Genomic DNA, 18,365 nt, shown 5'->3' with positions numbered 1-18,365 from the left:
TGGCTAAAAAGAAATATGTAAAGCTTTTTACTTTGGGCTGAGGTAAAAATTAGGTATCAAATAGGAATTATGACTAAAACCCATGATATTAAAACTTAAGCTCATCCATAGAGGGATAGATTGATTCCACAGCCTGCCACATTAATTGCTCACATTTCGTGAGATCCCCTGTAATGCATCAAAATGGAAAGAGCATGTCAAACTTTATTAACAGCGCATCTGTGGGCTGATGGATTACGTAAGGGTGGCAGAGATGAGTGACACTGGTGGCAGCGGTGGGATTTCAGAGGAAACAGCGCTGCATGGGGGGCTATTGTCTGGCAGAACATGCGGCAGCCCTGTGAGATTAGAGCAGCAATGCTGAGTGCCTCTAACGGAATTACAATCTGAGCACTGCAGCATTGTCAGATGGACTCAGATTAATGTGATTAATCGGCACTGTAAACAATGCACAATGCTATTGGTACCAAGACTAGGCGTCGGGAAACAAAATGTCAACACTAATGTTTAGGTCAGAAGGACACGCAGTAATTTAAAGGCATTAAAAGCCATTATCTAATTTATTTATTTTCCAGTTTGGATAAAAAGAACATGCCCTACATGTATCTGCTTTGTTTACAATGTATACCACAAGTTATGATCAATGTTCCATCCAGAACTGAGAACTTGTCCTCAACAAAGAGCATTTCAACTATGAAACAGGCTTCTTTAGGCATAAAAACAGGACCATTTGAGTTGTCCTTGCCACGCATGTGTTGACAGAAACATGATATCTACTTGCTTTTTTGATAAAAAATCTTTCACTTGCTACAGGCCATACTAGACATAGGCCTGGTCAAATAGTGTGAAATAGACCAGATTATATCATTTTTTAGCGAATTCTGGAATTGTCAGGCCAAAACCTAACCCATTACACCAAGAGGCTTGAGGCATTAAAATTCATATTCAATCGATCAATAATATAATAATACTTTTACCAAAAATATATATTTTTAATTTACAATCAATGACACTATGAGAACAGAAAAGTTCAGAACTTTTGTGAAACATTGCAGCAAAGTTGAAAAATATATGGCAAATAGAAATCCAATATGGAAGATGTTAAGAGAGAGATGGGAGAGGTTGAGGGTAGAGGAAGGACAGGAGTAAAAACAAACAAAATATAACTATTGTAAAATAGGTTGTGTCCGTAAAATGCATATAGTACAGTGCCTTGCGAAAGTATTCGGCCCCCTTGAACTTTGCGACCTTTTGCCACGTTTCAGGCTTCAAACATAAATATATAAAACTGTATTTTTTTGTGAAGAATCAACAACAAGTGGGACACAATCATGAAGTGGAACGACATTTATTATATTTCAAACTTTTTTAACAAATCAAAAGCTGAAAAATTGGGCGTGAAAATTATTCAGCCCCCTTAAGTTAATACTTTGTAGCGCCACCTTTTGCTGCGATTACAGCTGTAAGTCGCTTGGGGTATGTCTCTATCAGTTTTGCACATCGAGAGACTGAAATGTTTTCCCATTCCTCCTTGCAAAACAGCTCGAGCTCAGTGAGGTTGGATGGAGAGCATTTGTGAACAGCAGTTCTTTCCACAGATTCTCGATTAGATTCAGGTCTGGACTTTGACTTGGCCATTCTAACACCTGGATATGTTTATTTTTGAACCATTCCATTGTAGATTTTGCTTTATGTTTTGGATCATTGTCTTGTTGGAAGACAAATCTCCGTCCCAGTCTCAGGTCTTTTGCAGACTCCATCAGGTTTTCTTCCAGAATGGTCCTGTATTTGGCTCCATCCATCTTCCCATCAATTTTAACCATCTTCCCTGTCCCTGCTGAAGAAAAGCAGGCCCAAACCATGATGCTGCCACCACCATGTTTGACAGTGGGGATGGTGTGTTCAGGGTGATGGGCTGTGTTGCTTTTACGCCAAACATAACGTTTTGCATTGTTGCCAAAAAGTTCCATTTTGGTTTCATCTGACCAGAGCACCTTCTTCCACATGTTTGGTGTGTCTCCCAGGTGGCTTGTGGCAAACTTTAAACAACACTTTTTATGGATATCTTTAAGAAATGGCTTTCTTCTTGCCACTCTTCCATAAAGGCCAGATTTGTGCAATATACGACTGATTGTTGTCCTATGGACAGAGTCTCCCACCTCAGCTGTAGATCTCTGCAGTTCATCCAGAGTGATCATGGAACTCTTGGCTGCATCTCTGATCAGTCTTCTCCTTGTATGAGTTGAAAGTTTAGAGGGACGGCCAGGTCTTGGTAGATTTGCAGTGGTCTGATACTCCTTCCATTTCAAATTATCGCTTGCACAGTGCTCCTTGGGATGTTTAAAGCTTGGGAAATCTTTTTGTATCCAAATCCGGCTTTAAACTTCTTCACAACAGTATCTCGGACCTGCCTGGTGTGTTCCTTGTTCTTCATGATGCTCTCTGCACTTTTAACGGACCTCTGAGACTATCACAGTGCAGGTGCATTTATACGGAGACTTGATTACACACAGGTGGATTGTATTTATATCATCATTAGTCATTTAGGTCAACATTGGATCATTCAGAGATCCTCACTGAACTTCTGGAGAGAGTTTGCTGCACTGAAAGTAAAGGGGCTGAATAATTTTGCACGCCCAATTTTTCAGTTTTTGATTTGTTAAAAAAGTTTGAAATATCCAATAAATGTCGTTCCACTTCATGATTGTGTCCCACTTTGTTGTTGATTCTTCACAAAAAAATACAGTTTTATATCTTTATGTTTGAAGCCTGAAATGTGTCAAAAGGTCGCAAAGTTCAAGGGGGCCGAATACTTTCGCAAGGCACTGTATGTACTGTATAAGCTGGAAGTAGAAGCCTAACTATTGTTGTTCATTAGTTTACTCCAATTAGGGGAGGGGTGGTAAGGTTAGTGGACGCCAAGGGCTAAAATAGAACTCATTCCTATTTCTGACGCAGATCGCGCTGAAAGTCCTGCCTCTCCCATCTCCTCATTGGTTTATAGAAGCAGGTTAAAATATCAAAACAAACTCTGAACCAATGACATTAATTTGGGGACATTCACCCACTTGGGTATAACCAATGAGGAGATGGCACGTTATACCCAAGTGGGTGACTGAAAGACGAACTGTTTTGCTGGTAGTCGTGGTAATACAATGAAAGTTTAGATGCGATCATCATATAAGTTAAACGATGAAAAAGCCTGGAAGGAGGAGAGATGACTAGAAATGATTCGGTTGGCCGTTTAATGTGTGGATTAATTGTCGGAGTAGAGGTCCTTGTGCATTTCAAAATAACAACTCAATGTTAATATCCCAGGACAAATTAGCTAGCAACAGCAAGCTAGCTAAATCAGACAAATTAACGTTAGCTAGCAAGTGCAAGCTAACTAGCTAAATTGCCATACATGTTTAATGATTTTCGACCTGTCCCCAAATTAATGTCATTGGTTCAGAGTTTGTTTTGATATTTTAACCTGCGTGTCGCGATCGCGTTTGGTGTGGGGGGGGGGCAAAATAAATGTATGCACGATAGCGCATGATGGCGCATGCACGCAGACGGTTTGGGTTCTGTGTTAGGTTGTAGTAATTAAAACTCGTTATTCAACCAGTCCACAAATTTCTTGTTAACAAACTGTAGTTTTGACATGTGGGTTAGGACATCTACTTTGTGCATGGCACAATAAATTTATCCAACAATTGTTTACAGACAGATTATTTCACTTATAATTCACTGTATTACAATTCCAGTGTGTCAGATGTTTACACACACCAAGTTGACTGTGCCTTTTAACAGATTGGAAAGTTCCAGAAAATTATGTCATGGATTTAGACGCTTCTGATAGGCTAATTGACATCATTTGTGTCAATTGGAGGTGTACCTGTGGATGTATTTCAAGGCCTACCTTCAAACTTAGTGTCTCTTTGCTTGACATCATGGAAAAAAATCCAAAGAAATCAGCCAAGACCTCAGAAAAAAATTGTGGACCTCCACATGTCTGGTTCTTCCTTGGGAGCAATTTCCAAACGCCTGAAGGTACCACACTCATCTGTACAAACAATAGTATGCAACTAAAAACCATGGGACAACACAGCCGCTATACCGCTCAGGAAGGAGATGTGTTCTGTCTCCTAGAGATGAACGTACTTTGGTGCGAAAAGTGTAAATCAATCCCAGAACAACAGCAACAGACCTTGCGAAGATGCTGGAGGAAACAGGTACAAAAGCATTTATATCCACAGTAAAAACGAGTCTTATATCGACATAACCTGAAAGGCTGCTCAACAAGGAAGAAGTCACTGCTTCAAAACCACCATATAAAAGCCAGACTACGGTTTGCAACTGCACATGGGGACAAATAATGTACTTTTTGTAGAAATGTCCTCTAGTCTGATGAAACAAAAAGGGAACTGTTTGGCCATTATGACCATCGTTTGGAGGGAAAAGGGGGAGGAATGCAAGCGGAAGAACACCATCCCCAACCGTGAAGCACAGGGGGTGGCAGCATCATGTTGTGGGAGTGCTTTGCTGCAGGAGGGTCTGGTGCACTTCACAAAATAGATGGCATCACGAGGCAGGAAAATAAAGTGGATATATTGAAGCAACATCTCAAGGCATCAATCAGGAAGTTAAAGCTCATCCGCAAATGAGTCTTCCAAATGGACAATGACCCCAAGCATACTTCCAAAATTGTGGCAAAATGGCTTAAGAAGAACAAAGTCAAGGTATTGTAGTGGCCATCACAAAGCCCTGACCTCAATCCCATAGAAAATGTGTGGGAAGAACTGAAAAAGTGTGTACGAGCAAGGAGGCCTACAAACCTGACTCAGTTACACCACCTCTGTCAGGAGTAATGGGCCAAAATTCACCCAACATATTGTGGGAAGCTTGTGGAAGGCTACCCGAAATGTTTGACCCAAGTTAAACAATTTAAAGGCAATGCTACCAAATACTAATTGAGTTTATGTAAACTTCTGACCCACTGGGAATGTGATGAAAGAAAAAAAAAGTTGAAATAAATCATTCTCTCCACTATTATTCTGACATTTCACATTCTCAAAATAAAGCGGAGAGAAACTCGGAAAACTCGGAAATCGGGAGCTTCTTTGCGGTCAAACTGCCTTTGGAGGAGTGGCTGCACTGGTTCGGAACACACCTTTGGACTGACCACAAGAACCTAGCCTACATCCAGGAGGCTAAACGCCTCAGTCCCCGGCAGGCTCATTGGGATCTCTTCTTCACTCAGTTCAGATCCACGTTATCTTACCGTCTGTGAACGTGAAGCCAGATGCCCTTTCTTGACAGTTTCCCACCTCCAGTGAGGATCGGCCACTTGAATCCATCATCCCCAGGTCGCTCAACCTCACATCGGTGTCCTGGGGTATAGAGACTGTAGTGAGGGAGGCGCATGGTAGAGAGACAGTTCCAGACAGCTGTCCACTTAACAGACTTTTTGTCCCTATTGGGGCACGGTCCAAGGTACTTCAGTGGGCTCACTTGTCGCTTCTCACCTCTCATCTGGGAGGGCAGCGAACGCTAGAGTTTTTGCGGAGGAGGTTATGGTGTCCCTTGGTGGAGGCGGACACTTGGACCTTCGAGGCTGCTTGTCTGACCTGCGCCCGGAACAAGACTCCTCATCAGCAGCCTTTGGGGCTTCTTCATCAGCTGCCAATAACTTCTTGAACCTGGTCTCATCTCTCTACGGCTTTCATCATGGGCCTTCCAGCCTCAGAGGGCCACAAGGTTATCCTGGTCACTGCTTTTCCAAGGCGGCACATTTCATTCCACTTCCTAAGCTTCCATCTGCCCGTGAGACTGCTCAGCTAGTTATTCAGCATGTTTTCCCCCTTCACGGACTTCCTCTGGACAGTCTCCAACCGGGTCCCCAGTTTGCCTCCAGATTCTGGAGGTCATTCTGTACTCTTCTGGGGTCATCAGCCAGTCTGTCCTTGGGATATCACCCTCAGTCCAATGGTCAAATGGAGCGGGTGAACCAGGATCTAGAGACCACCTTACGGTGCTGTGTGTCCGCCAACCCCGCCACTTGGAGTCAGCATCTTCCCACGGTGGAGTACGCACACAACACTCTCCAGTGTTCTTCCACAGGCCTGTCATCATTCCAGGTGTTGTACGGTTATCAGCACCCCCTTTTCAATTAATAGGTGTGCCTTCTTAAAAGTTAATTTGTGTCATTTCTTAATGCGGCCTCCTGGCTTCCTTAATATGTTTGAGCCAATCAGTGCTGTGACAAGGTATACAAAATATTTGGTAAAAGAGAAAGTCTTAAGAATAGCTCAAATAAGCAGAGAAACAACATTCCATCATTACTTTAAGACATGAAGGCCAGTCAATATGAAACATTTCAAGAACTAAAACCATTAATCACTATGATGAAATTGGCTCTGATGGGGACCGTCACAGGGAAGGAAGACCCAGAGTTACCGCTGCTGCAGAGGATAAGTTCATTAGAGTTAACAGCCTCAGAAATTTGCAGCCCAAATCAATGCTTCACAAAGTTCAAAGTAACATCTCAACGTCAACTGTTCAGAGGAGACTGAGTAAATCAGGTCTTCATGGTCGAATTGCTGCAAAGAAACCACTACTAAATGACACCAATAATAAGAGGAGATCTGCTTGGTCCAAGAATCACGAGCAATGGACATTAGACCGGTGGAAATCTGTCTTTTGGTCTGATGAGTCAAAATTTGAGATTTTAGATTCCAGCCATGTTTTTGTGAGACACAGAGTAGGTGACTGGATGATCTTCACATATTTAGTTCCCACCATGAAGCATGGAGGAGGAGGTGTGATGGTGTGAGGGTGCTTTGTTATTGACATTTAGTGATTTATTTATAATTCAATGCACACTTAACCAATATGGCTACCACAGCATTCTGCAGCAATACGCCATCCCATCTGGTTTGCGCTTAGTGGAACTATCATTTGATTTTCAACAGGACAATGTCCCAACACAGCTCCAGGCTGTGTAAGGGCTATTTGACCAAGAAGGAGAGTGATGGAGTGCTGCATCAGATGACCTGGCCTCCACAATCACCCGACCTCAACTCAATTGAGATGGTTTAGGATGAGTTGGACCGCAATGACGGAAAAGCAGCCAACAAATGCCCAGCATATGTGGGAACTCCTTCAAGCATTCCAAGGGGAGCTGGTTGAGAGAATGCCAAGAGTGTGGAAAGCTGTCATCAAGGTAAAGTGTGGCTACTTTAAATAAATATATTTGGATTTGTTTAACACTTTGTATGTTACTACATGACTCCATATCTGTTTTTTGTAGTTTTGATGTCTTCACTATTATTCTACATTATAGAAAACAGTAAAAAATAAAGAAAACCCTTGAATGAGAAGGTGTGTCTAAACTTTGGACTGGTAATGTGTACATATGTATTATTATTTATTATTCATGTTTATTTATTATTTTATTTATTATCTTTGCATTATTGGGAAGAGCCTTTAACTACTGTAAGCGTTTCACTGTTAGTCTACACTTAATGTTTACGAAACAAATACAATTTGATTAGAATTTTGATTTGTTCACAAAGTTGCCTAGTCACTTCACCCCTATATGTACTGTACATATCTATCTCAATTACCTTGTACCTCTGCACATCAACTGATATCCAGTGTATGTAGCCTAGTTATCGTTACTCATTGTGTATTTATTCCTTGTGTTATAATTTGTATCTATTCTTTTTCTCTGTAATATTTGACATAGCTCCCCCAGAGAACGTACCCTTGTGATCAACCGATCGTAATTTGGATCTTTGCATTCACGGTTGCTATGAGATTAGGATATCAGTACCTCCTTAGACAAAGCAATTGTAACAGTAGAGCAAAGGATGAAACATATGGTAAAATGAATGTCTGCAGTATTGACATTACCCTGAGTACATGATGCATGGAAGGCGAAGTCATAAATGTTTTAACGTGTGTATTCTTATTTTACATTTACAGTTGAAGTCGGAAGTTGACCTTAGCCAAATACATTTAAACTCAGTTTTTCACAATCCCTGACATTTCATCCTAGTAAAAATCGCCTGTTTTAGGTCAGTCAGGATCAATACTTTATTTTGATAATGTGAAATGTCAGAATAATAGTAGAGATAATGATTTATTTCAGCTTTTATTTATTTCATCACATTCCCAGTGTGTCAGAAGTTTACACACACTGAATTGGTACTTGGTAGCATTTTATTGTTTAACTTGGGTCAAACGTTTTGGGTAGACTTCCACAAGCTTCCCACATAAGTTGTGTGAGGCCCATTCCTCCTGACAGAGCTGGTGTAACTGAGTCAGGTTTGTAGGCCTCCTTGCTCGCACACGCTTTTTCAGATCTGTCCAAAAATGTTCTATAGTATTGAGGTCAGGGCATTGTGATGGCCACTCCAAAACCTTGACTTTGTTGTCCTTAAGCCATTTTGAAACAACTTTGGAAGTATGCTTGGGGTCATTGCCCATTTGGAAGACCCATTTGCGACCAAGCTTTAACTTCCTGACTGATGTCTTGAGATGTTGCTTCAATATATCCACATATCCACTCATACATATGTCCTCCCTCATGATGCCATCTATTTTGTGAAGTGCACCAGTCCCTCCTGCAGCAAAACACCCCCACAACATGATGCTGCCACCCCTGTGCTTCACAGTTGGGGATGGTTTTCTTCGGCTTGCAAGCCTCCCCCTTTTACTCCAAACATTACGATGGTCATTATGGCCAAACAGTTTTTGTTTCATCAGACCAGAGGACATTACTACAAAAAGTACAAAAAGTACTATCTTTGTCCCCATGTGTAGCTGCAAACCATAGTCTGGCTTTTTTATGGAGGTATTGGAGCAGTGGCTTCTTCCTTGCTGAGTGGCCTTTCAGTTTATGTCAATATATATTTTGTTTTACTGTGGATATAGATACTTTTGTACCTCTTTCCTTCAGCACCTTCACAAGGTCGTTTGCTGTTGTTTTGGGATTGATTTGCACTATTCGCACCAAAGTACGTGCATCTCTAGGAGACAGAACGCGTCTCCTTCCTGAGCGGTATGACGGCTGCATGGTCCCATGGTGTTTATACTTGCGCACTATTGTTTGTACAGATGAACGTGGTACCTTCAGGCATTTAGAAATTCCTCCCAAGGAAGATCCAGACTTGTGGAGGTCTACAATGTTTTTTTGGGGGGGCTGATTTCTTTTGATATTTCAATGATGTCAAGCAAAGCGGCACTGAGTTTGAAGGTAGGCCTTGAAATACATCCACAGGAACACCTCCCATTGACTCAAATGATGTCAATTAGCCTATCAGAAGCTTCTAAAGCCCTGATATTATTTTCTGGAATTTTCCAAGCTGTTTATTAAAGGCACAGTCAATTTAGTGTATGTAAACTTACTGTGAATTATAAGTGAAATAACCTGTCTATAAACAGTTGTTGGAAAAATTACTTCAACTGTATGTAGTTACGTCCTTGTGCTCTACTTCTCTATTAATGTTATGTATTATGTCATGCTTTATCTTTGTGTGGACCCCAGGAAGAGTAGCTGCTGCTTTAGCAGTAGCTAATAGGGATCCTAATAAAATACTAATGACTATAAAATGAAAGTCCTGAGAACGTCCTAAACAGGTCCTGACATGATGTCCTCATAACTTACATGGAACTAGCCAAATGTCCACCGAGAACGTTCCCTTGGGACCATCATGCGACTTCCCCTTGACCATCATGAAACATCCCCTTGTGGTCATTGAATGTCACATGGATGTCCCACATCTTATCAGAACCAAATAGGAACCTTTTCATAATGTTCCCTAATTGACATCAAAATACCTTATTATAATGTTATACTGCGACCAAATGGGACCTGTGCTGAACGTACTGTTATGGTCCCTAGGATAATGTAATTTCCCTAGAACATTCTTAGAATGTCAGTGGGATAACGTCTCGCCGAAACCCTTAAACCGACCTAATGAGAACGTTGCCGAATGTCCTTAGGATGTCCCCTGTTTGCTGGGTGTGCTCAAAGGTAAATACCAAATAGATGTCAATAAAATGTATTCTGTACAATTAAAATGGTCTGTTCATTCTCCACACTGTCTTTATTGCCAACTTGTTCATCTAACCTGGATGTTCTTTTCCCTAGACACCAGAAAGTGATTTCCAGCAACCGTTTTCCGATTTAAGTCACGGCCATTGAACATTTTGTCACTACACATTGAGGTAGATGGAAACTCATTGAAGTGTATAAGGGCAAACTTAGCATAAGGCAACACCTCACAACGTCTACTGACTAGCTACCAGGTTGGGATGTCTGCATACACTATACACGGTCAGACTTTCCTGACCATGTTAAGTGTATGCAGTCAGATCTCCATGTATCAAAGCAAAGCTCCAATGCTAAGTAAGCAACACCAAACACAGTGACACAAAGCAACACATATATACATGGGCACCAGCCCCATTGGAGAAAACAGCATTTCCTCTGAATCAAGAGCAAGCAAGCTGTACTCTGTGATAAGGTTTGGAGTTATGGAGAGGGGAGAGGTGGGGGAGGAGGTATTGTACCTCATCCTTTTGAAGTGCACACACATGGCAAGCAACTCATATTTCCTCACAACACAGCATGACACAAGAAGCAAAAACTCTACATACACAATCTGTATGTTAAATGTGTAAATCTGTATGGTACATCTAAATGGTAGTTGACATTCACAGACAATATATGGATGAACAAGGTTAGAACATGATTCCTTGTGGATTATGGCAAAGATGTGTAGAAATGGGGTGTATAGACATTACAACCACAGGTCATTGGTCTATATCTAGCCAGACAGGAGAGTAGCTAACTGGTATGATGTTCCATTCAGGGAGCGCACCGGTGACAAACAGTGAGGGTGGAGCATAGGCAGGTTGCACAACAGTTGTAAGGAGGATGTTTGGGTGAGTAAATGCAGACTCAATTTGGAAAGGAAGGGAGGTGGTTGACATAATGTGTCAAGTTTTTGGATGTTTTGCTCAGAGACATACTAGAGCTTATTTTGACTCATCCCTATTGTAATGCAATAATTACAATGTATGCGTTTCTTGTAGTAAGTCAGACCTAAATATTTGAAAATAAAGTTCAGACATTTGAGAATTTGGCATGATAACTGAATAACTTAATTTACGGTCTTGCTTTACAGTTATAGTGAACCATTTTTGCATATGGCACTTGTAAAAAAGTACAAAATAATGTTCTTGCCACGAGAAAAGAAAAATGACAATCATAAAGAGATCGTGGTAAATGCAAATAACCAAATTTTTGTCAGATATTTGTGTTTAAGCCGTGTCTTTATCTGTTTTTCTACCAAATGTATAACGTAAAAATAAATACATATTCAAATCAGCCGAAAAGATTAATACATCCATGAGCAAAACTACAAGACAACTATGGATCAAACAAATGTCAGGGATTTTTAAATAAACAAACAATGACAATAATAAGAGGGACGATAACCATACATACTTATGGCACCAATCTACATTAGTCTCAATGGAATCAATGACAGCCAGCTACACTTTTGAGGACCAGACATGCAAACAAATGCATTAAGATGAGGAAAGAGAGAAAATAAAAATACAAACAGAAGAAGTAGGAGGGAACAACCAAAGTAATGTCTGTAAAATAACAGAAGCAAGAAATCTGTCTATCGAGCAATAATCACCTTCACTGGGGATGACAAGTATGTACGGCGTGGTATTTTGTCCCCTACCTATTACCACTAAGAACAAGGTTTATAATTCCCGGTCAGCATGCATGAGAGAAAAAAGAAACAAAGAAAATGTTTCTAAAAAAGTCGCCTTCATCGTTTCAATTTCACATTTAGCACAGTAGTAGGAAAAAAATCAAGTACTATTGCTAAAACACCTTGAAGAAAACTATGGGCAGTATGATTATACAGTATATATAGATGGTTGAATATATTAATTTCAACAAGCTTCTGATAGCTTCCATTAAAGGAAAAAGGCCAAGTAGTAGAAGTGCTTCTAATAGCATCTTCGGCTCTAAAAATCTACTTCAGAGGAATATTTTAGAGGTTTGATTCTCAGTGCATGTGAATGGGACATTGGAATGCAAACATTGGTATTAACTGTTGATTCTGACTGGAAGAAGGATAAAGATGGAGTAAAAAATGGAAAAGAACACAAAATATGTTTGAACTTAGTGGCAGTTTCGATCCAAAATTGGACCTCAACTTCTATGGTGTCCGTATTAGGACAGCATCAATCTCAGCAACATTTCCTTGGTGTTAGCGAACAAGAAGCTCAAGAATCCCATGTTAACAATTATTATTATTTGATTCTATAAAGTATAAAACTATAAAATCCATTCATATTGAAATAATCAAGCCGTGTATTTGTACTTGAACAGATGAAGGGTCACAAGGTTTAAAATGCATGTATTTTCCAAAGCAGACACACAATCAGTGTGTCTACAAGTATAGACTCCAATCACTGTAAAGAGCTCAATTCATAACAGAAGGATGGTAAGAGAAAAGAAAGGAAAGAGCCCACTGATGAGGATAAATGTTTGACACAGACAAAAGAAATCAGGAAAATTGACAACTAAATAAGAAGATCATCGTCACTGCACAATTGTATGTATGTCTAAAAAAATAAGCAGCAACTTAAAAAGAAAATGGGAGGAAATCAAACATAATAATTAAATGGTGAAATGCGTGAACCCGTTTTTAGTTTTTGTCACCATCCATTACATTAATGGAGGTTGTCCTACGATACTACTGATCCTTAATGTGTTCTTTTATAAAGATGGTTCGGAGAAAAGAAAATAAGTGGAATGGAAAGAAAAGCTGCACAGAATCTTGGACTGTATAGACCGAAACCATGCAGGTTCAACACTGAAAAGATTGTGGGGCTTGTGGTCACCTATGCCTTTAAAATAGGGAAAGTCTACCTCTATGCAGGTGTACATATACCACTCTCAATACAATTTGCATTCATTGGGCCGAGTCATTGTTAAACATGTATATCTCTGATTTCATTGCATCAAGTAATTTACTTTCCACGCATGGAAAATATAAGAAGAGTTCTCATACCTTTAGTAGCCAGTCTCACACAGTTGATTTTGGTTTCCTGAGAAGACAGAGACAGACATAGTTGTTCAATTATATTGTCCCAACACAGTGATGTCCATCACTCTTGTCATGTTCCACTGGACTTGGGGCTGAAATACAACAAGATGGCACAAGACAAGAATGGGAATGGGGAAAGGGTTCAGAAATACAGACATTTCAGTCATAGTACTGTGTACACTTAAAAACTGCTGACCCCTAAAGCAGTAAAGGCATTTGTGCTCCAAATGGCATCCACAAGATCAGTTGAGGGTCTCAATCTTTTTGGGTTACCATACCCCGTAAGTACCCCCTCATGTGCATTTTACCAGTAGTCCTACTGTATGTTCTTATAGCACCATTATAGCATTTGATTAAATAAAGCTATTTCTCTCCATCAACTTTAAACTCGGATTTTACATGAAGTTAGGAAAACCTAGCCCAAGCCCTGGATGGCTTTACGTCCCAGACTTCGTGTGGAGAAAAGCTATTAGCGAAACGCTAAACCAACCACTGAAATGACATCTATCATTGAGAGAAATAATTGTCATATCTGTGTGAGTGCTGCACTCAGGGCTGGCTGTCAGTCTTTTATTAGCGAAAGGGTCCGTAAAAGGATCTATACAGAGCCAACATGGTAGCTCAGGGCCTGTCACACAGCCACACAGATGCTGCAATCGTTCATCACCCTCTCTGCTTCTCTTGCTCCGTCCCTTTCTCTCTTTACCTCCCCTTATCTCAATATCCCCCCATCCCTTTACTTCCAGTCCTCAGGCATCTCTAAAATAGGTCCCCAAATGAACCTCAGAGTGAGGAGATTAGTTACCACGGCAACAATAATCTTAGTAAATTATTTTTCACTGCAAATGGTCATGTTAAATAAACTTTGAGGAAACCATCCCAGCATACAGGGACGTCCTGAGGACATTCGGCGACGTTCCCATTAGGTCCCTTGAGAGTTTTGGCATGACGTTTATCCCTCTGACGTTCCGAGAACGTCCCATAATGGTCCCGAGGGAACGTTCTCTAGGGGACCTTTGTCTAGTTCCCTGTAAGTTCCCAGGACGTCACTGAGGATCATGTCAGGACCTTTTTAGGACGTTCCAGGACTTTCATTTGACTAGTTCACAGGACGTCATGTGATGGTCACTCTGGGAACGTTCTCAAGGGGACCTTGGAAGTTTTTGTCTAGTTCCCGGTTTGTCCCGGGGATGTCACGTGATGGTCTCAAAGAAACGTTCTCCCCAAGGCACGTGGTCCATCAAGGCCCTGATTGGTGAACCAATGATCAATTCACAGCTCTTGTCTTTTGGTAATGGTACAGTGGTTGCTCCACTAAAAGTTTTGTGATTATGCTGCGGTACTTTGTGGTTTAGTACGGTACCCTGCGTCAACACTTCAATGCTCCAGATCAGCACAGAGGGCGTTAGAGCACTGATTATGCTTTTGGGTCCTACTGTGTCTCTAACTGACAATGAGTGGGCGGCATAAACCTAAATATAATCTGATAATTGTGCATGACTTCAGTATTACTTACTAAAACTGTTGCTACACTATGGTTTTTAGTATTTCATTTTGTTAGGATTATTTTGCTCTTAGTGTAGTAGTGTAGCCCGCTCCAGACCGGTCACGTTGTATAGCGCCTAAGTTGCCCAATGTTCTGTTACTGCATAGCGGTGCAAGCTGTGTTGCTACAGATGCTGGTTCAAAACCCGTGCCCCCCTCAACTGGGTGACCCATGAGATGACTGTAGGTTTTTGGTTTCTTGCCCTCTAAAAACAGAAATAAATCATTCTAAATAATAAACTGGCTGTTACGGTTTTCTACGTGTGAAGGAGAGTCGGACCAAAATGCAGCGTGTAGATTGCGATCCATGTTTAATCAAACAAACGTAACACGAATACACACAAAACAATAAACGTAACGAAAACCGAAACAGCCTATACTTGTGTCAACTAACACAGCGACAGGAACAAAGACACTAAGGACAATCACCCACGACAAACTCAAAGAATATGGCTGCCTAAATATGGTTCCCAATCAGAGACAACGATAAACACCTGCCTCTGATTGAGAACCACTCCAGACAGCCATAGACTTTGCTAGATAACCCCACTAGCTACAATCCCAATACATATACACCAAAACCCCAAGACAAAACACACCACAATACAAAAACCCCATGCCACACCCTGGCCTGACCCAATACATGAAGATAAACACAAAATACTTAGACCAGGGCGTGACACTGGCTTTATTTACAAATTAGTAACAATGACTCACCCCATGTTCACGAATGGCCTTTTTCTCGCTCATTTTACGTTATTTGAAAACAAAATAATCGCCAAAATATTGTTATTTTTAAACAAAGAGATTATTATTATTCATTTATAATTATATAAAAGCCCCTTGGATATTCTCACAGATATATTATTGACCCTGTTATTAGAAGGACAGTATTTATTGGTCATATAGGTCATGGCTCCCGAGTGGCGCACATTGGGATTGCTTTGCAGTTCACCAGCTGTATCCACTGAAATCACACAAGGTTCAAGGCACGAGGGCAGGGGGCACAGGATGGGTCGCAGAGCCGTGCACAGAAGATGGACCTAGCCCATGGGAAAGGGAGGAGGAGGAAGGGGGCAGCACTTTAAGGGACATTGCATTAATAATGGTGGTGACTGGGGAAATGTTCCCGCTGTTCTTAGTGCCAGTCTGCACATTCAAACTAAAACAATGTAACTAATAATGGCCTCTTTATGCTTTGTTAATAAAATAATAATAAAAATACTCTTTTAAAATGACAATGTTTATTTAGTTATGGATTCATGATGAGTTACTATGGGAATAAATATCACTGAATTACAGAAATATTGGAACAAAGTTGTCTAATGAAAGTAAACAAATTGTTGCTTACTGGAAAATACTCTTTCAAACACCGGTTTCAAACAATGGTTACGTTGTACAGCGCTATTATGGCAATTAGCAGGTAGTTGGACAATGGGCTTGCCTAGAAAGAGGGTAGGGGGAGAATTCTATCGTCAAATGTATTTCTAAGTTAGGTTGGCTGTATCATAACCGGCCCGTGATTGGTTGGAATTTCAGTTTAATCCACCAGAAAAGACAAAACAAATAATACCCAAAAAAGTATTATTATGCATCACATCCGACCGTGGTTGGGAGTTCCACAGGGTGGCGCACAATTGGCCCAGTGTTTTTCTCTCCCTTGAAAAACAGAAATACATGTTTTGCCCTTTACAAATATTATTTTTGGCCTTTATTCAGATTACAATCGCTCACTTATCATTATATATTATCAAGTTGATGGCACAGTCATATAGCGGCACATACACAAAGCTGAGTGACTCACTCATTCATGGCTTTGGATCAAAATAAATAAGTACCAACATTCTTTCTGATAGTCTTTAATAAAGAAATGTTTTGGTTTTCCTGACCTGGACACCATATACAGTATTATAATAGCCCATTATGTGCTATTAGCAGGACAATATACCTTTACCAACACCTCTCTGTATTTTGATACAGGGCCTCCCCAGTGGCACAGCTGTCTAAGTCACGGCAATGCAAAATGCGTTGCCACAGATACCCATGCCGGACGCCACCGGGAGACCAATGAGGCGGCTTTTGGTTTTCATTTAGAATCCTCCAATATGTAGTTATTGGCGGAGAATCACATCATATTTTTCGTTATACTGTAGGCCTACCGTAGGCAGCATGAGTCTAACTAGTGTTGAGTAATGTGCTGTTAAAAGTGGTGTAGGTCTTATTTATTTAAAGAGCATATTGAAGTTAGAAGCAATAGCCTACAATTATTGTAGCTCCATTTCGCACTGCTCTGAGTCAAGCATGGGGACTGGTCTTGATAAATCAATGAGATTTTTATTTTGACTGAATATCCGTTTGGGTATTGGTTCGACTACAATTATGGTGTAGAAATGTTATGCTCTTAGTATAACCTTTATTTAACTAGGCAAGTCAGTTAAGAACAAATTCATATTTACAAGGACAGCCTACTCCTTCCTCCCCATCTGGGAATTGAACCCTGTACACCCGACTGTCATGTTGTACAGCACCATATTTTCCTACAGCGCCATAATTTCCTTTCCATCCTAACGAAACCCAGAGGGTTTTTTTTTTTGTGGAATAGATACACCATAATATTTATCAAATTAATTAAGCAACATTTCTTAAAATCAGTCCCATATACTATGTTCTACAAAAAATGTTTTAAATTCTCTAGTACAGCCACTATTGAAGGCTATCAAATGCTTCTCAAAGATGCCCTTTGGTGGTCAAACTAGCACTAACTAGCATGGTACCAGAGGTTGGCACTTAAATAACATGCCATAGAATTCTGCTCACCACGTAAGCTGTGCTGCAGTAGGCTGCAACTTTTAAAGCACAAACCACTGTAGGGACACCCACACAAACAAACAGAGCTTTTAACAATGTTTTCAACTTACATATTTGACACAATTTGCAGTGGTGTAAAATACTTAAGTAAACATAATTTAAAGTACAACTTAAGTCATTTTTTGGTTATCTGTACTTCACTGTACTATTTATATTTTTGACTACTTTTACTTCACTTATAATTTTACTTTACTACTTTTACTTCCTAAATAATATAATGTACTTTTTGCTCCATAGATTAACTGATCATTAATGCAGATTTAGTGCAGATGGCACTATTTTGTTCAGTGTAAATATGTATTATAGGTAATGAATGTGTAGTGGACTTCTGAAATTCTGCAGACTTTGTGGCACAGCAGAAAGAACAGAATACCCAAAATTCAGAGGTTGTACATTCAAATACCAGGTGGGGTCATGTTGAAAAATGTGTAATAAGTGATCATGTCAAATATCATTGTCATTGTTTAGAGATTTTTACACTATTTTAGCTGAACAGTGTACCACTTACCTTAAAACCCCGATGCCACTTTACTTATAATGGTTTGGGACCTGGGACAATCAGGGGATCATGACGCAACGTCCAAATAACTTCCTAAATAAGTCCTTGGGGGAGTCCCTGGGACAAACTGGGAACTAGACAAAACCTCCAGGGTATCATGACACTGACTGAGTATCCCAGGACAAGACACACCCAACATCAGACTGTCAATCATAACAATAACACTACTGAACTAACTTTTCCAAAGTTCATTTTCAATTTTTTACCTGTTTTTCTCATTTTCTTGCTCTGCAAAGAAAGCTCAACAGCGTCTTGGATAAACG

General features: G+C 40.3%; 1 protein-coding gene across 1 annotated transcript in view; it reads right to left on the bottom strand.

The window, feature by feature from the left end:
* Positions 1-18,365, bottom strand: part of LOC112254117 (receptor-type tyrosine-protein phosphatase T) — a 491,368-nt gene that overhangs the window by 153,365 nt on the left and 319,638 nt on the right. Inside the window, exon 13 of the mRNA XM_024426355.2 lies at positions 13,095-13,131. Within this exon, the coding sequence (XP_024282123.1) occupies positions 13,095-13,131 (37 nt within the window). The remainder of the gene's footprint in view (positions 1-13,094; positions 13,132-18,365) is intronic.

Source organism: Oncorhynchus tshawytscha, linkage group LG07, assembly GCF_018296145.1.
Source record: "Oncorhynchus tshawytscha isolate Ot180627B linkage group LG07, Otsh_v2.0, whole genome shotgun sequence".
NCBI classification, from domain to species: domain Eukaryota; kingdom Metazoa; phylum Chordata; class Actinopteri; order Salmoniformes; family Salmonidae; genus Oncorhynchus; species Oncorhynchus tshawytscha.
This window is presented reverse-complemented; position numbering and strand designations above follow the sequence as displayed.